Consider the following 18168-nt stretch of genomic DNA (forward strand, 5'->3'; position numbering starts at 1 on the left):
TTTTTAAATTATTTTTCATATTTTACTTCATTAAAAACAAATGATATTATTTTTTTTTAATTAAAACATTAATACTTAACATTTTTTCAATTGTTGAAAAAAAATTTTTTTGATGGCACCTTTCCTTTAATAATGTCATATGAGAGGTATCTTATAAATCGTATAGTACTTCCAATTTCCAAGACTAGGCAAAGGCATGGATGTATGAACGGACCTCATAAATTTGTAAAAAAAATATATTCTCACAAAAATTTCTCTTAGCGATTGAGTGGGTTTGTTGACCCAATAAATATATAGATGCAATTTGATTCTGGATGGTTTACCAACATGTGGTTCTATAAAAAATGTTACCAACTGGTTATCTCAAACCATTCCAGGGATCCCACAAATGTCCACCTTCGGCACAATCTGCTCTCCAAGCAATTTAATTTTATAAGCGTTAATTTATTTTTCAAAATGACGTATATGTGTTCCAAAATAGAATTATAATTCTTATATGGTGTTGTATGTTCTTCTAAGGTAGCTGTATGCCCTTGCAGGTAATTTCTAATATATCTTGGATCACTTCCTTAAAGAGGTTGTCTACTACTCGAACAACCTCTTCTTAATCCGTATGTTGCCCCCTTGTAAAATAATAACACTTATACTCACTTCCAGTGATGGCAAAATTCCAGTGGTGATGGCACTGGCGCTCTCAGGGTTGGCATGACATTGTTATGTCACTAGATCCCTGCTGCCAATAAGTGCTGGCTTAACTCTCCCTGCCTTTGGGTGAAACACATACATCAAAAGGAAATGAGAGAGCCGCATAGGAGGTGTGTTTAAGTGTTATTATTTTACATGGGGGAAACATGGAGATTGAGAAAGGGTTGTCCAGGTAATGGACAACCCCTTTAAATTCCTTTTAAAGTGTTATTTGAACATTTTCAAATAACAGCTCCTTTGATGCTCTTATGTCAAAGACAATTCTACACTACATATTACATACCCGATCCAAGCGATTCTCCATCACCTTAACATTTTTCTGAGTGTGAGTGTTCAGCTTTGCAGATCCTGAAGATCCTCTTACTTGTTTCCTCTGATTATAAAGTTTCTTTTCCCAAGATTTTATCTAGAAAACATTATGTTGCAAATGGGCTTAAATGAATGGGTGACTAAAAAGAGAAATGGCAAGTCAAGTTTCACTTTGACAAAGTTTGTGAACTTTGGAAAGGAAAATATAAACCAATATCATATAATAAATGGTCAAAACTTGGTAATGACATTAGTTGACATGAAACTTAAAAGCACCTACCTCCTCCAGGGAAACCGAGTAAGAGGAAAACTACAATATAAAACCTTTTTTAGTCATATTAGGAAAAGTACAACATTCTTGTCAACTTAGGAATAAAAGCTCTTGCCCTTTAAGAGAGAAAGGCTGAAGTTGGCTGAACTCAGGCTCTCCAATAGTGTTGAGCCACCCCCGTAGTGTTCGAGTTCGGTTCGGTTCGTCGAACACCGTTAAAACCAATGGCAGGCAAACAAAAACACATAGAAACACATAGAAAACACCTTCAAAGGTGTCCAAAAGCTGACAAACTGCTCAGAAGACACAACTAACACATGGAAAAGTGGCAAGTACATATAGTCATGCGAAAAGAAAAGAGGTGGAGGAGTAAAGGGAGGGGGAGACACAGATATAGGCATGTCATGCCCTTCTAAAATCCAAAAAGTGAGAAGCCGACACGTTCAGTCCGCTCCTGCCCGTGCCACCTCCGTGTCGCCGGGTTTGTGCCAGAGCCGCGGTGAACCCTGACGGCCAGCCCCCCTCTCCCAATACTGGTGCCTGTCCGCTGGTGGGTCGAGCGAGCCCCCCTGTGGTGGAGGCAGCTCTAAGCTTTTTAATTTAAATTGTCTCTCTAATTTGAATAAATACACTTTAAATCCATTTACAAGGATCTATTGGAGGGCAAGTCTCATGCCAGCAGCCGCGTAATTCCAGCTCCAGTAGCGTCCACTAAAGCTGCTGCAGTTAAAAAGCTTTTATAAGGATCGAGCTCGGCTGTCCACCACAAGGCATCCTACTGCCAGTCCGAGCCCCTATGCCTTGGGGTGCCTCCTGATGCTCTTCACTGAGTATCCCGTGGTCCCGAAGCATTTCCTTTGAAAAAATGAAGTGTCCAAACTACAGGTGGTGTAGCTTGCTTAACAGCCGGGATAATCCGCTGACTAGCAGACCCTGCTACTAGGCACAAAGTATTTCCTGGGCTAGATGCAGTTAAAAATTTGTAATTAGATACTCTCGTTGAATGCTGAGAAAGCATTCCATAGAGTCTCCTGGCACGCCATATATGATTCTCTTAAAAAGCTTGAGGTAGGGGTCTAGGGGACCCTTTTATAGCCAAAATCACGGCCCTGTATCGCAATACGTCACCTAGGCTGAAGATAAATGGAACTGTAGCACCCTGAGGGCTCGGTTGCTACAGAGGTATTGCACCTCACCCAGAGGTGTGATATCTCACTCTCAGGTAAGGATGTAGTGTGGATCAGGACCCGACACCTGCATGCATTACACCACATTGCCGTGGGGCAGGGCGACCAATATGCCCCTGAGATGGGCACGACAGTCCCTGTCCCTGGCTGGAGTGGGGGGAGGGAACACTGAGGAAGGGGAACCCTGTAGTGCAGGAGCAGGGAGGAAGCAGTTCCTGGGTGCATTGAGAAGGGAGTATAAAAGGTGGGCACCATCTTAGTTCAGTGCAGAGAAGTCTGAGCAGAAGTGGCAGGGAGCAGGGGCTCTGCATGAGCTCTGCTCCGGAGGCGGGCCTAGTAACAGAGGCCCAGGCCTGGAAGAGGGAGAAGGAAGGATGAGGAGCGGAGAAGGCTCCAGGAACGAGGAACGAAGGGATCTCAGGGGTGCGGACGGGCAAGTCGCCACCGCACGCCCGAATCCACCTGCGTGGAGGGGTCAGGCCAAAGGGGGAGACCGGTCCCCGAAACTAGTGGAGGCAGGAAACGACCCTCAGCTAGAAACAGGAGGCTGTGACATTTTATGTGGCGCAGCCCCTCGCTACACCCGCTAGGAAGGCACCACATAGGGTCAGGGAAACTGGCGCCAAGTTTACCAGGAGGAGGCCCGAGGCAGCCGGACAGAAGGGTTGGTAAGAAAGGCCAGACAAAGGACACACAAAGGGGGTCCTGTGAAGCACTCCAAAGTTATCTGGGAGTTGTCTGAGCCCCTCACCTGGTGAGCACAGTACGACGTGGGCAGCCGTTACCTGCAGACGTGGTCTGGATAATAAGAACTGTGAGTAAAGGCCCTGGACTGCATCACTGACTCCGTGTCATTACTGCTGCTGCCCTGCACCATCACCCCCATCCTCCGCATACACTGCCCTGAGGCTATACTCCTCCCGTGGGGAGTTATGCTACGCTCTGCTGCACCCACAACACCAGCCTCAGCGGTCTGCCCTGGAGAGGCGGTTCACTCTGACCGCAATCCACGGGTGGCGTAGTCGGACATTTAAACATCAAAACCACATAAATAGTTCCGCCACTGGTTTGACCGCCCTGAGCCACGGAACCGGGTCGCCGCCACGGAGACTACAACCACCAGCATCCACCAAAAAGGGTCCGGCTCCGGGTGTCCCAAGGCCCAGGGGGCGCGTCAGAACATTTTCATCACCTTTCACAATCACCAATGGGACAAGGCAGGGATGTTCTCTGTCCCCTCTCTTATACATCCTAGTGACGGAGCACCTGCTCTCATCAATTCGCCATAACCCCAATATTAGGTGGATTGAGGTGGGAGGCACCGAGTACAAGTGCTCTCTATTTGCTGATGATGTCCTAGTATATATCACTCAATCACATATATCCATCCATGCTGTTATGGCTGAAATAGATCACTTTGTTACATGGTCAAATTTTAAAATCAATGCAGCGAAGTCTGAGGCCCTCGATGTCTCCCTCCCCAAATCCATATAGGATTCCATCCAGTCCAACTTTCCCTTTGCCTGGCCCTCACAGGGTATCAAATACTTAGGAATTCCTATTCATAGAGACCTCTCCCATCTATGTTATCTTAATTTTGGGCCCTTTATTGAACAACTCCATACAGACCACGGTTGGCAAGTTAGAACTGTAAGATTCACTACGTGAACCACTGGTGTTTTGTGGAAAAGCACATGTACACTGTGTTCCAAATTATTATGCAAAAAGTGTTTAGGAGTGATAAGGGAAGAATTTGTTTGTTTGTCAGTTAAACTCATTGATGGTGATGTGTGTCAGGGCTCTTTATATCACTGTAAGCAATTGCAGACACATGTGCTAATTAGTTTGGCAGGTGTGTCCAATGAAAGGCAAGACTACTTAAGAAGGCTGTCTCACATTATTAAGCAGCCTACATTTTCTGCCAAAATGGGAAAGAAAAAGGATGTGTCGGCTGCTGAGAAGCAACAAATTGTGGAGTGTTTAGGTCAAGGCATGACTACAATCAACATTATGCGATGATCAGGATGAAGTGTCTTGGCAATCAAGAAGTATGTAGCTGATTCACAGTACACACGTGTGCGTGCTGATAAGGGCAAATTGAGGACTCTTTCCTACAGGCAATTACGTCAGGTTGAAAGAGCAGCGGCAAAAAAGCCTTGTCATAGCAGCAGACAAGTTTTTGAAGCTGCTGGTGCCTCCAACGTCCCCCGAACAACAAGATGCAGGGTCCTTCAGAGGTTTGCAGCTGTGCATACGCCATCCTGTCGACCTCCTCTATCCACTTCACACAAGCAGAAACGGCTCCAGTGGGCCAAACATTACATGAAGACTGATTTCAAAACTGTTTTGTTCACGGATGAGTGCCGTGCAGCGCTCGATGGTCCAGATGGATGGAGTGGAGGATGGCTGGTTGATGGACACCACACGCAAACACGGCTACAGCGCCAACAAGGAGGAGGTGGAGTAATGTTTTGGGCTGGAATCATGGGGAGAGAGATTGTCGGCCCCTTTAGGATCCCTGAAGGCGCTAAAGATGAACTCCATAATGTATGTGGATTTTCTCAAACAGCACTTCCTGCCATGGTTCAAGAAGAAGAACCGTGTATTTCACAGCAAGATCATTTTTCTGCATGATAATGCACCATCTCATGCTGCACATAAAACATCTGCATCTCTGGCTGATATGGGCATAAAAGGGGACAAACTTATGGTGTGACCCCCATGCTCCCCTGACCTGTACCCCATTCAGAACCTTTGGAGCATCATTAAAAGGAGTGTCTATGATGGCGGGAGGCAGTTCACATCTAAGCAACAGCTCTGGGAGGGTATTCTGTCCTCATGCAAAATAATTGAAGCAGAAACCATCCAAAACCTGACAAATTCAATGGACGAGAGAGTTCAGAAGCTCCTTTCGAACAAGGGGTCCTATGTGAAAATGTAACATCACCTAGAATAAAGTTTTGAGTTGAAAACTGTTTGATTTCAGTTTCTAACAACCTGCTAATGCTTATAATTTCAAAAATGACCATTTTTTTGGTCTTTATTAAAATGAAAAGGTTGATCGAAAAGTTTGGGGGATCTAAGAGTGTGGCAACCCAGTAGTCATGATTACTTCGAATTCTGACAATATGAGGGTCATGCTGCAGGTAGTGCAGCAAGAAGGCACTTATGTGTCTTGCGCATCTCAGAGCCCCAAAATTATTTTCCGGGCTAGATGCAGCTAAAAATTATTATTAATTTTAAATCTGGTGAAGCTTTAGTATAGATGGCCTAATAGGATCAGTGCTGCACACTGCTACAAAGCCCAAATTATTTTCCAGTCAAGATACAGATAAACATGATTAGTAATTTTAAATCTGGTGGAGCTTATTATAGATGGCCTAATAGAATCAGTGCTGCACACTGCTACAAAGCCCAAATTATTTTCCAGCCAAGATACAGATAAACATGATTAGTAATTTGAAAGCTTAAAACGGTTGGTAGGGTGATTTTAACCAATCATCAAGCTTTTACTCTCCCCAGGATGACACAGGGGTAGAAAAGTCGTTTCGGATCCATGATTTGTTCATCTTTATGAACGTGAGTCTGTCTACATTATCAGTGGAGAGCCGCGTGCGCTTATCTGTCAGCACACCACCAGCAGCGCTGAACACACGTTCAGACAGAACGCTGGCTGCGGGGCATGACAAGATCTCCAAGGCGTAAGTGGCTAGCTCCGGCCATTTATCCAGATTGGAAGCCCAAAAAGAGCAAGGGTCGAGGGACACAGTCGTGGCTTCAATGTTTACTTGGAGATACTCCTGTACCATCGTCTCTAGGCGTTGACTATGTGTCAGACTTCTTGTCTCCTGTGGCCTTGCAAAGGATGGGCTAAAAAAGTGGTGAAATGATACCGCAAAATTGATGTTACCAGCAGATACTGTGGTTCTGTTACGGTTTGAGTGCTGAACACTTGACGGTCCCACGGTTGGCAAGTTGGAACTGTGAGATTCACTATGTGCACCACTGGTATTTTGTGGAAAAGCACATGTAAGATTCTGCAACAGTCTCTGCTGATACTCCTGCATGCGTGCATCCCTTTCTATGGCAGGAATAATTTCTGCAAATTTACTTTTGTACCGGGGATCTAACAGTGTGGCAACCCAGTAGTCAGGATTATTTCTAATTCTCACAATTCGAGGGTCATGTTGCAGGTAGTGCAGCAAGAAGGCACTCATGTGTGTTGCGCATCCAGGAGCACCAAGTCCCTGTTGTGTTGGTGGCGAGGTAACAATCATGCTTCCTTCCTCTGTCCTCTCCCCCCAACCTCGCACAACAGAAATGTGATCAAGGTCTCCCTCATCTGATGAGTCTTCCATCAGTTCGTCCTCCACTTCTTCCTGGGCTCCTGCACCTTCCTCACTAGTTTGGCTGCTACCATGCGCCCTGGTAAAACCATCTCCCCCACCCTCACATGCCTGCCGCCTTGGTGCTGCCGACCGTCTGGACCTTGCAGATGTTAGCCCTTCAGCATACAACTCCTCCTCCTCTACTTCCTCCACCTCCTCTTGTGCCACCACCTGACTCCGAATTCTGTTTAACATGTGCTCCAGCATGTAAATCACCGGAATAGTCATGCTGATAATGGCATCGTCAGCACTAAACATCTTCGTCGCCATTTCAAAACTGTGCAGAAGGGTGCATAGGTCCCTGATCTGAGACCACTCCTCCAGCGTGATTTGCCCCACCTCTGGATCTCGTTGGCCCAGGCTATACGTCAGAACGTATTGCACCAGGGCTTGTCGGTGCTGCCACAGTCGCTGCAACATGTGCAGAGTTGAATTCCACCGGGTAGGCACATCGCATTTTAGCCGGTGAAGTGGCAGGCCCAACGACTTCTGTAGAGATGTAAGTCGCTGAGCTGCGGGATGCGAACGGCGAAAGTGAGCACACAGCGACCGTGCCCTCTGCAGAAGGCCATCTAGTCTGGGATAGTGGGCTAAAAATTGCTGGACAACCAGTTTCAACACGTGAGCCATACAAGGCACGTGTGTGACATTGCCCCGGCGAAGGGCCGCACCCAGGTTTGCAGCATTGTCGCACACGGCCTTCCCTGGTTTCAGGTCCAGTGGAGACAACCATTCATGAAATTGGTTCTCCAGAGCTGACCACAACTCCTCAGCTGTGTGACTCACATTTCCCAGACATTTCAATGTAAAAACCGCCTGATGACATTGAGCCCTACTGCCAGCATAGTAAGGAGGTGTGCAGGATCCCTTCTGCGCAGTTAGAAAGCTTGTGGCATGACCAGACAGGCTTTGGGTGCAGGTGGAAGACCGAGAGGAGGTTGAGGAGGCAGAAGCAGTGGAGGAACTTTGACATAAAGAGGATTGACGCACAACTCGTGGGGACGGCAAGACTTGGACAGCAGCCCCTTGTCCTGCTGTCACCATAGTTACCCAGTGCCCAGTCAGCGACATGTAACGCCCCTGTCCATGCCTACTCGTCCAAGTGTCTGTGGTGAAATGCACCCTGTCACACACAGAGTTTCTCAAAGAAGCGGTGATGTTGTGTGCGACATGCTGGTGGAGCGCAGGCACACCTTTCTTTGAGAAGTAGTGCCGACTGGGCATCTGGTACTGGGGCACTGCGACGGACAAAAGGTCTCGAAAATCCTCTGTGTCCACCAGGCGGAAAGGCAGCATTTCTGTAGCCAAGAACTTGCAGATGGTGAAATTCAACCTCTTAGCTTTCTCATGGCTAGGAGGAAATGGTCTTTTACTTGTCCACATCTGAGGGACCGAGGGCTGGCTATTGTGCTTAGACGGGGTTGATAAGGGTGTCCCCGGCAAACTGCCGGTCTGTGAGGAAGATGCAGGCGGACATGTTAGGTTGCCTTGATCCAAAGGTGGTGCTATCGATGTCGGACAGCGCTCAACACCAGCTGGTGTTACCACCTCCAAAGAAAATGATGACCTGCCAATCACGCTGGGTGTTGCGGGTAAAGAGGTGGCAGGTCTGCGCCCCAAAACAGGTGTGACTGCTGTCCCCCCAGTCACAGAGGATGAAGAGGCCGCGGATGCACAAGATATGGCAGACGGTGGTTGGCCCGGCCGGCTAGGCCGCATTGTAGCACACTGAGCTTCCCACTGCAACTTATGCTTCATGTCCATGTGCCGGTTCATGCATGAAGTACTCAAACTATGTATTTTTTGGCCTCTACTTAGCTTTTGCTGACAAATGTTACAGATAACACGAGTTGGGTCATCTTTATAGATCTGAAAAAATGCCCAGGCTATGCAAGGCTTAGCACCCATGCGACCTGAAGAGCCACCACGACTTGTGGTGAGAGGCAGAGTTGTGTTTGAGGATGCAGTTGTTGATGTGCTTCCAGTACTACGTCTCTGTCCAGGAAGGCGCAACCTGACCTCGTCGTCACTAGCATCTTCCTCCACCTCCTCTGCTGACCTCATCTCTTGGCTGACTGTGGGTTGACAGTAAGTGGGATCTCCAACCTCATCATCATCACCCTGTGCGTTATCACACCCGTCGTCCTCAGAGCCAACCTGTTCCTGCCCTGACAAAAAACTAAAGTTGTCGCTCCAATCAGGTATTTGAGTCTTATCATCGTCTTCCTCATTGTCTCCACCAACAGGAGTTACAGTTTGGGAATGAGGGTCTACATTATGGTCAGAACCTTCTGCGTCTGGTCCTGGATCCGACTCATAAAGATTCTGGGCATCAGTGCAGATCATTTCCTCGTCTGGATTCACAGAAGCGCTGGAGTCGACCTCTGATTCCCAAGCTATAGTATGAGTAAACAGCTCTGCAGACTCAACCATCTGTTCTACCTCATACTCAGACGGGCAGCTGGAGATTTGGGAGCTGTGAGGAAGCAAGTGCGATTGGGGTGACACCTTTGAGGACTGGAGTATTTGTGATGTTGAAGTTGATGTGGAGGAGAGCCCACTTAAAGGAGCACTTGATATCCGTTGAAGCACCTGCTGTTTTTGTGCCTCATCTGGAATTTGTAGCGATTGGCGTGGCCATAAGAAAGGGATCTTATCACATTGTCCGCTAAAAGAAGTAGACATTTTAGTTTGGCTGGAAGATGGTCTTTCTTCTGCAGATGTTACTGTTGCTTTAACACCTACCCCACGGACACAACCTTTTTTCCCCTTCCCAACACGCCTATTCTCCTATCCACCAGCAGCAGGCCTTTTTCCACTCATTTTGGTGGTTAACTAATTAACAACTCTGGAGTTGTTTGCACAAAAAAACAATGGATGGGAACCGAGCAGAGCTGAGTGGCCAAACTGTGGTATTAGGCCAAAACTATTGGCTGGGTTAGATGCAGAAAAAAATTATATTCAATTTGCAACCTGATGGAGGTCAGTATAGATGGACTAATAGAGAAAGTCCCACACACTGCTAGAAGGCCAAATATTTTTTCAGAGCTAGATGCAGATAAAAATTATTTTTAATTTGCAACCTGATGGAGGTCAGTATAGATGGACTAATAGAGAAAGTCCCACACACTGCTAGAAGGCCAAATATTTTTTCAGAGCTAGATGCAGATAAAAATTATTTTTAATTTGCAACCTGATGGAGGTCAGTATAGATGGACTAATAGAGAAAGTCCCACACACTGCTAGAAGCCCAATATTTTTTCAGAGGTAGATGCAGAAAAAAATATATTCAGTTTGCAACCTGATGGAGGTCAGTATAGATGGACTAATACAACAAGTCCCACACACAGCTAGAAGCCCAATATTTTTTCAGAGGTAGATGCAGAAAAAAATATATTCAGTTTGCAACCTGATGGAGGTCTGTATAGATGGATTAATAGAACAAGTCCCACACACAGCTAGAAGCCCAATATTTTTTCAGAGGTAGATGCAGAAAAAAATATATTCAGTTTGCAACCTGATGGAGGTCAGTATAGATGGACTAATACAACAAGTCCCACACACAGCTAGAAGCCCAATATTTTTTCAGAGGTAGATGCATAAAAAAATATATTCAGTTTGCAACCTGATGGAGGTCTGTATAGATGGATTAATAGAACAAGTCCCACACACAGCTAGAAGCCCAATATTTTTTCAGAGGTAGATGCAGAAAAAAATATATTCAGTTTGCAACCTGATGGAGGTCAGTATAGATGGATTAATAGAACAAGTCCCACACACAGCTAGAAGCCCAATATTTTTTCAGAGGTAGATGAAGAAAAAAATATATGCAGTTTGCAACCTGATGGAGGTCAGTATAGATGGACTAATACAACAAGTCCCACACACAGCTTGAAGCCCAATATTTTTTCAGAGCTAGATGCAGAAAAAAATTATATTCAATTTGCAACCTGATGGAGGTCAGTATAGATGGACTAATAGAGAAAGTCCCACACACTGCTAGAAGCCCAATATTTTTTCAGAGGTAGATGCAGAAAAAAATATATTCAGTTTGCAACCTGATGGAGGTCAGTATAGATGGACTAATACAACAAGTCCCACACACAGCTAGAAGCCCAATATTTTTTCAGAGGTAGATGCAGAAAAAAATATATTCAGTTTGCAACCTGATGGAGGTCTGTATAGATGGATTAATAGAACAAGTCCCACACACAGCTAGAAGCCCAATATTTTTTCAGAGGTAGATGCAGAAAAAAATATATTCAGTTTGCAACCTGATGGAGGTCAGTATAGATGGACTAATACAACAAGTCCCACACACAGCTAGAAGCCCAATATTTTTTCAGAGGTAGATGCATAAAAAAATATATTCAGTTTGCAACCTGATGGAGGTCTGTATAGATGGATTAATAGAACAAGTCCCACACACAGCTAGAAGCCCAATATTTTTTCAGAGGTAGATGCAGAAAAAAATATATTCAGTTTGCAACCTGATGGAGGTCAGTATAGATGGATTAATAGAACAAGTCCCACACACAGCTAGAAGCCCAATATTTTTTCAGAGGTAGATGAAGAAAAAAATATATGCAGTTTGCAACCTGATGGAGGTCAGTATAGATGGACTAATACAACAAGTCCCACACACAGCTTGAAGCCCAATATTTTTTCAGAGCTAGATGCAGAAAAAAATTATATTCAATTTGCAACCTGATGGAGGTCAGTATAGATGGACTAATAGAATGATGCTATGCCCAAAAGATTTTACTTCACTAGGTGCAGTAAAAAAATTGGTATTCTATACACAGGTGGTATATCTTGCAACACAGATAGGCTACTCCACTGACTAACACACTCTGCAATAGGCCAAAAAGGATTAGCTTTGCTAGATTTAGCCAAATGCTGTGAAAAAAACTTGCTCAGCACTGGCACAGACCTGCCTGGCAAAAACTGATAGGAACTGATGTAACCTAGTCCTGAAAAGGACTCCAATTACAATTAGTCTTTACTCCCACAATCTATCTATTTAAGAGCACAGACCTGCCTGATAAAAGTCGTAGGAAATGCTGTAACCTAGTCCTTAAAAGGACTGCAATCACAACTATTCCCTACTCCCAAGCTATCTGTAGATTTGTGCGAAAATTGGCTTGAAATTAACAAGGTATAGCGCACACAGCAACAGCGGTGCCGTCTAACACGCAGCTGCAGCAGTGAGAAAATGGTGGCGACGGGGAAAATGGCTTGGTCTTATAGGGCAAGGACATGTGACATACACTGCCAATGACACATGCCCTTGCTTGTGTGAAAAAAAGCACTTCGCTCCGTGTGTGCGCTGCTGATAGGCTGACAGATTGCACCTCCCCACTGTAAATGCGGGAAAGAGAAAAAAAAAATGGAGATCTTCATTATTCCTGCAGAGATCCATCCCCTGCCCCTCCCCCCACCCCGCTGTACACTCAAACTGCGTATTAACATTAATTTTCATCATTACTGATAAAAAATCCTGTTATGATTTTGGTGCACGAACAGTTATCGAACATAACCTCGAACAGCCGAATTTTTCTCAAATTGTTCGTGTTCGCCGAACGGCTCGAACACCGCCCAAAACAGCTCGAATTTGAGATTGGCGAACAGTTCGAGTAGAACAACGCTCATCTCTACTCTCCAATATCTCACTATTTTGACAGTTTTGTGAGACTTCTTGCTTCATAGCTGGGAGATACAACTAAAATGTGTAAGACAGTGTGCAGCATTCAAACAAGGGGGAGATCTGTGTTTCTATGTTATTTCATTATAAATATTATTATATAAGAGGCAATGTAGAAGGTCCGGTATTGGGGTAGTCACGGCGGCAGTGGCCCGGTCCGTGGCCCAGGGTGGTCAATCAATGAAAAGCCAATTTGGGGAAATAAAGTTTTGGGGGTAATGTTCGTGACGTCACCCGTGGTATGCGGCTATGTAGGGCCGCCGCTGCGGTGCAGATCCTCTGGGGCTGATGGTGACGCAGCGGAGTTGGTTCAGCTCTCCACGGGCAGAGCTAAGCTCCAGGGCAGTATATGGTGATTTGAAAAGGTAGATGTTGTCGGCAGGGACAGTGTAGTGCAGGGCTGAGGGCGCAGATAATGACCAGACAACACAAGAATGGCGGTTTCCTCTACCTTTACTTGAGGTTTGATGGTGCAGACCGGGGCACTGGTAATAGCTGGTGATGGAGATCCAGGCGGCCTAGAAGCAATTTGGGGATCCACCTCGCCAGGTGGAGTTGTAGGCCTTCCCTCTGCGTGATCCTCTTTGGCCCTGCTGCTTAAAGCTATGCTCCGGCCCTCATTCCTCAGCAAACATCTATTCCTCGCCTGTATGGAAGGTAGCTCGAGCGCTTTTCAGGTGTGGTTCCTTCGTGGCGGCGCTGGGCCCTAGGATGCTGCTGAGCCACTGGGCGTTTGGTGGGGCGAGGAGACCTGCAGTCTCCTGCCCTCCAGATTTAGCTGTCGGGACTTTAGTACCCGAACAACCACGGACTCTGGTGTCCTGTTTCTTGCGCTTTTCTCTGGGGCGAGCTTGGTCACAGCTCCCCTCCCCAGGTTCTCCCTCGTCACTCTCCTGTCTCCAACTAACTTTTCTCACTCCAACTGACATTTCTAAACCTCGCCTCCAGGCTCCAATTTAAAGGAGAGGAGCTCCCCCTTCTGGTCTGGAGCTGTGAAAAGTGTTGGATGCTGTTGTTACCTAATAAGGGGACCCCTCCTTGCTTCTAGGCATGGCATCACCCCCTGTGAGGGAGGCAATGCCAATGTGGCATCCGGACTCCTGGGGTGCCACACAATCAGCATTAAAGCACCTTTGTACACATGCCATTAGTTTGGGGTATTAAATCCTCATGACAGGTTCTTTTTAATAAGATGGCAAGAAAAAGGCTGAGTGGTGACCTCTAATAACTATGCATAAGGTCAGCAAAGAAATAAGTCTTATATAGATCCAGGACTGTGATTATAACAAGAGTTATTCTCTATGTTTAGAGGAACAATATTTTAAAACCAACACCAGCAAAAAGGCATTTTTTACTGGAAGAGCAGTGAGACTAAAGACAATGTGGTGACTTTACTAAAAAGTTTTTAAAGAGGCCTGAAGCAACCCTGCAGGAAAATAGACTGGACTATAAGCATCTTTTCATACCTCTTGATCCAAATCAGCAATCGTTTGCTTCTCAGAGGCCAACTGCTCATCCAGGTCATTCTTTTGTTCTAGTAAAGAATGCAACTTTCCCTGATGGTCCTGGTCACGGGACTGGTTGCTTCGACTCTCCGAGATCCTCAAATCCTTCAGCAGTTCATCCCTTTCTCTTTCCAGAGTATGCATCTCTGCTCTACAAACATCAAAGTTATTCATTTTACTATCATTATGGTAGCAATATACCCCGACTTTGACACTTTGAGATATATAGTTGTGTAAAGCCTCACAACTATTTATTAATTTTTACATAGTGAGACAATACATGATGGAGGTCTGGTAGAGATTTGCTGTGCATACAATGCAATATGATTGTATTTGATATTATTATGTATTTGATACTATGGTCACCTTACAAAAATACATGTAATAATAAATAAAAGAATAAAGATGAGACAAAACAAATAACGTTTTTTGCATTCGGTATGGCACAGGAAGACAAGCATGATCTATCAGTGATGAGAAGGAAATGTTTAGAGAACATCTGCTACTTTGGTGGAAGTTATCACTGTCTTACCATGTTACATTAGGTTGAATTTAAATTACCATATTTATACCTTGTTACTATTGCTGGGGCACTAAATTATAAATTTCTTTGTGAACGAAAAACTGAGAACAAATACATCATATTTCAATGTAATGGAGGTGGTGTTTACATGCAAAAAAAAAATTCCTTCTGATAAAAAACTCAGTTTTAGGTGGTGTCATGTATAGGTAGAAGATGTATCACTTAGTTTACTCTTTGCAGGAGTTGTGATACAGTAACAGTTTTCTCTGATGCAGATGTTGCAGAGCTCAGAATGCTGAGCTGTGTATAACCCCTTCCACACCACTGATTGGCACCTGTCTGTGTACAATGTATATTGAGAAAAAGCTTCTAATCAGTGGTGGTGGGCATGGTTGAACCAAGAGGCGTGAGACACCTAGTCCTGCAGTGATAATCTCCTGCTGATAAAACACTAATTGAATCAGCAAAATACAGCCTAGTAAGTAACACATCACTAAATTCAGGGTCTCTGTCCCTACATCATGGTGTTCTCAGATTACATGGCAAAAACCTGCTGACAGATTCCCTTTAAATCACCATTTTCTCAAAAGTTTGTCTCAGAAATCAGAATTGAACCTTAGGTAGAACAGCAGGGCTTTTTTCCTAACCTGTGCTCCATGGTATAGTAGCATTTTGGGTTGTGGAATTCTAAGCTAAGTACATTAGGAAAGGTTGTTTTTTCATTCCACATAATTAACTCTAGTACTATGTGGTGAAGGTGAGTGTGGACCCACTGTTCCACTGGCTGGGCTTACCCTGGAGGGGTGTAACTAACAGGCAACCTGGTCTTCACTAGAGCCTCTGATAGAGAGGATAGACTTGGGCTGTTAGGGTAGCCACCAGGTGCAACTCCAGGGCAGTCACTGAAGAGTCAGAGGCACAGATGCAAAGCACAGAGGGAATAAACCGAGATGAGGTCAGGAAATCCAAGGTTGTGGTGGGCAGCACAGGTTCAGAAAATGAAGCTGAAGTCAGGAGCAGACAGGTCAGACAAAACAAGTACACAAGCTGGGTCAGTAACAGGAGAGTCAAACAGGAATGCACCCAGACAGGTAACTAGAAATGGTCTGGAACTAGTAACCTAAGTTCAGACAAGGAGTGGAAGGAGGAGCTTCCTAATATATCTCCTGCTGGCAGGGGATAGGCCAGGAAAGGAAAACCCTGCAAGACACAGCAGGTTAAATTCCTGCATAGTCTGGCTGCACCTCCCTTTAGCCAAGTGGAGACAGCAGGAAGACACAGCAGTGCTAGGAGTGCTGCAAGAGGCAACACAGCGAGATGGCTAGACATGGGGAGGAGCGGAGCAGCGAACGCAGTGAGTAGGACAGCGCCCACTAACCGTGCAAGTCACCAGTGTAACACTCTACTCACCAATCTAAAATGTGCTCGTCCCAGTGAGGAGGTTCTTATCCACTAAACTACACATAAAAAAATAGCTGTATCCCATTTCCAATTTCCATTTTATAGGCTTTAAAGAAAACTTGTCACCAGGTCGAAAGTGTTTTTGCTCTTATTTTATTCCCACTCCTCTCCTGAATAATCTTTTTTCTTTTTTCAAACCCGCCCTCAAGTCCCAGAGACATGGGCCATTTTGTTTAGCACTAATTTTTTGTTCTTTACCAAGAGGACATTGCTCACAGGGTAATAACGCAAAGCAACCTAAACAAGCACCCCCAAAGAACCCTGTGAACAATGCCCTCTTGTAAAGACCATAATAATTAGCACTAAATGAAAAGATCCTTATAGCTGGACCCATATTAAACAAGCAAAGCAAAAGGCATGCTCAGGGGAGGAGTGAGAATAAAATAAGGGCAAAAATGGCCACTTTTGACATAGTCAAAGGTTTTCTTTTACCCCCGAAAACACATTAAATGAAAGTCGGCCAAACCAGCCAACCATCTGATGTGCATGGGGACATTTTGACTCTCCCACCATGTCTGGTAATGTCGGGAGAGAGAAGGATCTGTCTAGTGGAATTTTAAAAAGCGGTACCTTTGTATCCAGGGAAGATACCAGCGGCTCTCTCATATCGTTCCATTGAATATACATAAGCGCTGATTTTTGGGGAAGCCAGGAGAGATTTCTGTGAGCTGAACTTCCCAGCTTAAGACTATATTCACTATAAAGTATATAGTACTGTATTGACGCCACGGCATTCGTCATCTGGCGTATTCATTTAATTCTATAGGAAGTGCTGACTAGATTTGTTTTTCTAGATAAGATAGATAGACAATTATAACACTTTAAGCTGCAAAACTTCAGGGATGAGGCTTCCTTATTTTTTTAGCTAAGTGTCCTTCCTTTTTTCATCTATGACAAGACATTCAGATTTAGCAGGTACCTGACAAAGCCTCAAGTTTTTCATTCTGTCAGCGGTAAGATCTGCAGAACTCATATGAAGAACAGGAAGAGTATTACAGAAGGTGTAATATGAAATATCATTGTTCTGCTGAGGGCTAGATGCCATTATGTCACCATAAAAGTATCTCCTGAGAAGACAGACAGGAGTGATGACAGGCCGTACAAAGTACACTTGGCGATAATTGGCACTAGGAGAGCGACTAGGAAAATTAACATGTTCCTGGGGATTTTATGACATACTACAGTAGGTATTTGCTACACTGTCGAACAAAATATCAACTTTTTTCAAATTTACCATAAAATAAAAAAAATAATGCCTCTGAGTAACCTAAATACAATTTATTATGGCAGCCAGTACCCACATAGAATTACCACCAAGTCTCTGAATTCTGGGATGTACCTGAGAAAATGATGAATATTTGCCTTTCCAAAGTCTGAGAAAGTGCTGACAACTTACTTATTAATACAGTTGTCACCAGGTTTTCCAATAACAAATTTGAGAAACGACTTAACAGAAGTCTGTCTATCCAGACAATTGAATTGAATGAGTTATGCTTTAAACTTCAATAAAAGATAATATGTATGAACTCTATGTGTATCTTTTATGCAAAAAACATTATATGCATTACATAAGGTAATCTATACAGTTAAAATAGTTTTTTTGGGGTTTCAAAGTTGGTCTGCGTTAATGTGATGTGATATTGTGTTGTAAATCACAGCTGCACATATGTTTGACATCATTTCACACCACATGGTCACTGCACGGGTGAAGTGTCAGCCTTGTATAATAGCACACGCTGCCACGGGTTATAACAAGCTTCTTTTTATTTAAGTTTTACTTTATTTTTTAGCCCTTTTGGGGAACTTGAACCTGTGATTGTCTGATCACTTATACTATATACTGTAAAATCAAAGTACTGCAGTTAGTAGTGAAAATTACGTTTGCTTATGAAGCTCAACTTGTAACAACATGGCAGTGATAGGATGCTGAAGGTTCCCAGCTGTTTGTGACGCGCCCCCTGGGCCTGTGTTGTGCTGCTGCTGTGCAGGGGGAATACCCGGAGCCGGATCGCTGGGGGTTGTAGTTCTCCGTGGCGGTGACCCGGTCCGTGCCCAGGGTGGTCAAACCAGTGGCAGTCTATTTGTATGGTAATAAGTGTCCGACTACGCCACCCG

At 44.7% G+C, this 18168-nt stretch overlaps 1 protein-coding gene across 2 annotated transcripts in view; it reads right to left on the reverse strand.

The window, feature by feature from the left end:
* The window catches only part of ODAD1 (outer dynein arm docking complex subunit 1), a 288579-nt gene that overhangs the window by 206842 nt on the left and 63569 nt on the right, over positions 1–18168 (reverse strand). The window contains exons 4-5 of one of the 2 annotated variants that reach the window (XM_073657769.1): positions 14031–14220; positions 989–1111 (exon numbers count right to left, since the gene is read on the reverse strand). In XM_073657769.1, the coding sequence (XP_073513870.1) occupies positions 989–1111; positions 14031–14220 (313 nt within the window). The remainder of the gene's footprint in view (positions 1–988; positions 1112–14030; positions 14221–18168) is intronic. The other variant, XM_073657770.1, reaches the window with a different exon arrangement.

This window comes from Phyllobates terribilis, unplaced genomic scaffold, assembly GCF_046119375.1.
Source record: "Phyllobates terribilis strain yellow unplaced genomic scaffold, ASM4611937v1 Scaffold_12__6_contigs__length_324123572, whole genome shotgun sequence".
In the NCBI taxonomy this organism is placed as follows: Eukaryota; Metazoa; Chordata; class Amphibia; order Anura; family Dendrobatidae; genus Phyllobates; species Phyllobates terribilis.